This window comes from Pteropus alecto, unplaced genomic scaffold (genome assembly GCF_000325575.1).
Source record: "Pteropus alecto unplaced genomic scaffold, ASM32557v1 scaffold276, whole genome shotgun sequence".
Taxonomy (NCBI): domain Eukaryota; kingdom Metazoa; phylum Chordata; class Mammalia; order Chiroptera; family Pteropodidae; genus Pteropus; species Pteropus alecto.
The window spans coordinates 4572268-4577028 of record NW_006438074.1 but is presented as its reverse complement, the minus strand read 5'-3'; the positions used below and the strand labels follow the sequence as shown (position 1 = coordinate 4577028).

Sequence of the window (4761 nt, the reverse complement as noted above, 5' to 3'; positions counted from 1 at the left end):
AAACCAATTAAGAGGTGAGGTAATCCAGGCAGGAAAGAGAGCCTGAACTATAACAGTGGTACTAGGAAGATTGAAGATATTTAAGGCCTAGATAACTAGGAAGCAGAATCAACTGGACAGCTGGAAGTGGATGGTGAGAGAATAAGGGTCTATGGAGTATAATTTTCCTTATTTTGTACCTACTTTTACTAATTTGCCAGTGGTGGATCTGTCCAAAATTAAATATTTCAGAGTGGAGAGGAGCAGCTTTTTATGGACTCATTAACAACATGTGATGTGGTTTGAAACTAGCCATTTCGAAATCAAAAGCTATCAAAACAACAGAGGCTGTTTTACAATCTCTAAATGACTAAATTTCTGACATGCTTAAGGCTAAACATCTAACTAGCATTTCCGCCCAGTTCATTGGGGAATGAGAGGGGAAACAGCACTAAAACAAAGGTTCGAGAGATTTTAATGAACGCAAATGGTTATGCCTAGTCTTTAAATCTGTCCAAGCAAATGGAGTGAAAGCCTTCTAATCCTTCAGAGATTCATCTGGCAGTGACCTAAGAAAAAAGAGCCTCCCTCCTATGTCATCAAATTGACTTCCTTTAGTTCCTTGTTGTTCTGTGTAGGTCTTTGATCCTAGGATTCTCTAAAATAGAAAAAAAAAAAAAAAAAGCTAAAACATCAAATGACCTGGCACTCACTTTGCACATCCCCTAAAAATATTAAATTAGAATGTACATTAACAAGTGCATCCCCCAAACCCACAAACTCTATCTTTTCAAGCCTTTAAAGTGATTTTGAAAATGGAGGTTGCTCTTACTGCATTAGATTCATTTTTGCCCGTAGTTGCTCTGCCTGTCGTCGTAAAGCCCGCAGTACCTAATGGGAAACAGGAATATGAGAGCTTTCTTTGAGGAAAAAAGTTTTATTTTTAGTTGCCAGGCTATTAACATTCATCACAATATCATATCATTGTATCACTGTAGGACTGACCCTGGTATTAGCATCAGTATGGATTTTCTAATTGTTGTTTTAGAAACTAAATTTACCAAACAGTATTTTTAAAGTTGGAGTGACAAACCTTTCTTTTCTTTGTTGAGAGTTTATGTCCTGCAGGAAAAAATAATCATTGAGTATTACATGCAAGTAAAAACAATTTTGAGAGGCTAACAAATGTGCTTATAACTTTTAAATGAAGAAAAGTCATGGTAAATCATATACATATATACACACCCTCAGATAACCTAGATGTATATTCCACAAAAATGGTCAACTGTGGGTAGTGAAGAACAAAGAAAAGATAAAGGTGGGGGAGAGAGGAGAGAATGAGGCAGAGAGAGTGACAGGCACAGGCTGATGTAGAGAAGGTGAAGGGAGGCAATTAAAAGGGGAGAGAGAGAGGATTGTAGGGTGCTAAGTAGGCTCTGTAGTGACTCTGTCCTAGGTTAGGGTTGCTAGTTGAATTTGGATTTCAATAAACACCAAATAATTTTTAGAATACGTGTAAATACGATACTTATACTAAAATGGTATTGTTTATCTGCAATTCAGTTTTAATTGGGCATCCTCTGTTTATTTGCTAAATATGACAACCCTATCCTAGACATCCTGCTGCTCTCCTGAGTGTACGATTGCAAAAAAGTTTGTAATCTATTGTCTTGCATTGAAATAATCATATTAATAAAAGTACAGTTTACTTTTTTCAACTTTTAAAATTTATATTTTGGAAAAAAAACTTTTATTCTATGCGCCCTCCCCCCCCCACCCCGGACTTCTGTGGGGTTTTATATGAAGTGAAAGAATGACCTAGTTTAGAAATTAACTCCATAATGTACTAATATAATAAAACTAATTTTGACATCAAGTTGCCTCAAAACTTAAAAGCTCGTATTTGAGAGCAATACTATTTATCAAGGATCCAGATTTGAATGCGCTGTAGATTTCCATCCACCCCTGCCTTTCAGCATTTTAGCTTAACACTACTATTTTCCTTTCAGCAGCACCTGCTGGTGTGTATTTCAGCCATCAGGAAGAGTAATACTAAAGTGAAGTAAAGGTTAAAGCCACGAAGAATGACTTGCTTTCAGAACAGAGGGAGTCATAGAATAAATAAGGTCTCAAGAGTATTCATTTCCCACCTCACTGGACTTTCATCTGAATTTATAAATGTAGCAAAATATTCACATCCAACCTTCAGCTTCTTTTCAAAAGAGTTCAAGGAAATGCTGAGTTTGGGGGAAGGGAGTAGGGGAGGAAAGAAAAGCAAGGCTGTCAAAATCAAATGTCTTATCACCACTTCTATTATTACTGAAGATAAACCTTTTCTTTAAACACCAGCTGGTATGATGGGAAATTCAGCTGAATTTAGAGATTGCTTCGTACCTGCACTCTCTGAGATAGGCGACTGCAAAGGCCACGGACTGCTATCTTTACTGAAGCCAGGGAAAGGTTGCCATACGCCCTGGGTCAGATCGTAATTTTACACTGGTAGGAAACTAAATCCCTTCAAATGTGACCCATCTATGGAACGACTAAAAGGAAAAGACCTTACCCAGGTATAAAATGTTTTTCTCTTGTGTAAGACTAGGTGATGCAGTATGCTAAACAGGTTAGACCGACAAGGGTAATACTGCAAACTAGGGCCTCAGGGGAATTAGCAAGCAGGGATTGCTTGAAGGGCAACAAAGTCAGTAATATTAACACAAGACTGTATTTTGCCAACCAAATAGGTCACGCCACTGCAAGGCAGCCAACGGGCACACAGGACAGTTGATGTGGGAGAAGGGATTCTTGGCCAAGAGCAGTGAGAGAAACCCTCCCTCTACTTGGAAATGCCTAGGACAAAAGGGCCTGTACCCTCACCTGCTGGGAGGTGTGTCCAAAATTACATTACGCCCTTTCTTTAAGACAGACTTGTGAAATACAACTCTTTTGAACCTAGAAGCAAAGAAAGATTATCCAGGAACACTATTAATTTCTTAACCTTCAAAAATCTATCACCTCGTGCAATTGCCCAACCGACTTTCTAATTTAGTGTCCCAATCGCCTGATTAAGAAATTAGTAAATGGTAGAAAAAAACAGTATTAGACAGGGATTGTGGAGGAAGTGGGCAGTGACTGTTTTTTGGAAGAGTCAAATAATAGGTAAAGATGTGCAGCAGAATACTGAGTTTAATAAGATCTAATCGAGGCTGCCAGTAATACAACTCAGTGCCACAGAACATGGCAGAAAACATCCATAGTTGTTTTTTTTTTCCCTTTTTTTCATTTATACATAAACGTAGCACATTTTGTCCTAAAGGTAATAGAAGGGCATTGCTCAAACATTTCCTGAATTTCTATGATTTGTGGACTAGAAGCCTGGATGTGATTGGTGCCACCTACTGGGAGAAATGCAGAATTACAAATCTGTCAAACTGTTGGAACCGTTTTATTACTGAACAAATTTAAACTTAGGGAATATGGTTCTTCATCGAGACAATTATACATTAAACAAGTGATAAGTTTGGATTCAAGTCGTAGCCTGAAGAAACGGAAAGTTCATGAGAAATCACATACTTTAACACTGCCATTTTATAGCGTATTCTAGGAGATGAGCTTTGGATGTGGAGTCAGAAAGCCTGACTTCTGCGAACTTGTTTCTTATTCTACAATTCCTACCCCATAGAGTCATTGTGAGGGTTAAACAAAGCCATATGTTTTCAACATGCTCTGTAAAATGTTATAGGTGTTTTAGATAAAGAAAAAACTGAAACTAAGTGACTTGTTCAGGTTATTTAACTGGTTGTTAGCCTCAGAGAAGGCCTACAACTCATATACATGACTTTAAATCCAATGCTTTATACATTTAATTACTATTTCAAAAAATTTGATGGCAAGATGGTTTTAGCTGGCAACTGAGATAAATCTAGGAGGTGCTAGAACACATTATATACTATAAATCACATTGGGACAATTATTCCCTTTTTAGTTCTTTCAAAGTTGGTGGCATCAAAGAGAAAGTTTCATTTGTGGCTGGGTTTTTTTAAAGCTCTCTATATCTTGCTAATATCACTTCCTAATAAAGATAAAATGGGCCTCAGGCTTCAACATCTTATTATAATATTAACATTTTATTTTCTGTATACTTACTATTAAGTTTACTTTCTTTTATGGATAACTTCACTGGTGTTTCATTTAAACAGTATTATAAATTTTATTTTCAAGTAATGCATTTAAGAAATTAAAGAAGTCAATCTAAACAGAAAATATTGAATAAATAATCTAAGTGTCACAGAAGTTGGGAAACACTGAGCACCACCAAATCACCTCCCTATTATATCACTGTTGGTAATAATATCTTAATGTAACTACTTTAAAAATTCCTCTATAAAGAAAACTAATATTTCTTTTGTTTACTTTTCAATAATCAAACACTAGGTCATATATAGATCAATGTAACCAAACTTCAAGACTTAGATTTCAGAGCACTTGAGCTCAAACAAACCTAAAGATTTGGTATATGCATGTGTTAGATAATGAAACTGGCTATAATCCACACTCTCTGAATGTACAATCGATAAAACACAGTAGCAATGGGTCACTCATGCCTGTGGCTACAGTCATTTGTGATAACTGAACAGGTTGATGCCCTGCCACTTAATTCTCCAGAAGCATAAGAGGAGAGAAAAGAGGGTGTTGTTTGTGGGCTGTCCTGGTTCAAAGCTCAAAGATTCAATATTCTGCAAGCAAGCAAAAAAGAAAAGAAGAAAAGGAGGGAGGAAGGAAGGA

The 4761-nt window shown here is 36.7% G+C and overlaps 1 protein-coding gene across 1 annotated transcript in view; it reads right to left on the bottom strand.

Moving 5' to 3' along the window:
- Positions 1-324: 324 nt before the first annotated feature.
- The window catches only part of CCDC196 (coiled-coil domain containing 196), a 17087-nt gene continuing 12650 nt past the window's right edge, over positions 325-4761 (bottom strand). The window contains exons 9-10 of the mRNA XM_025049141.1: positions 812-870; positions 325-637 (exon numbers count right to left, since the gene is read on the bottom strand). Of these exons, the coding sequence (XP_024904909.1) occupies positions 518-637; positions 812-870 (179 nt within the window). The 3' untranslated portion in view covers positions 325-517. The remainder of the gene's footprint in view (positions 638-811; positions 871-4761) is intronic.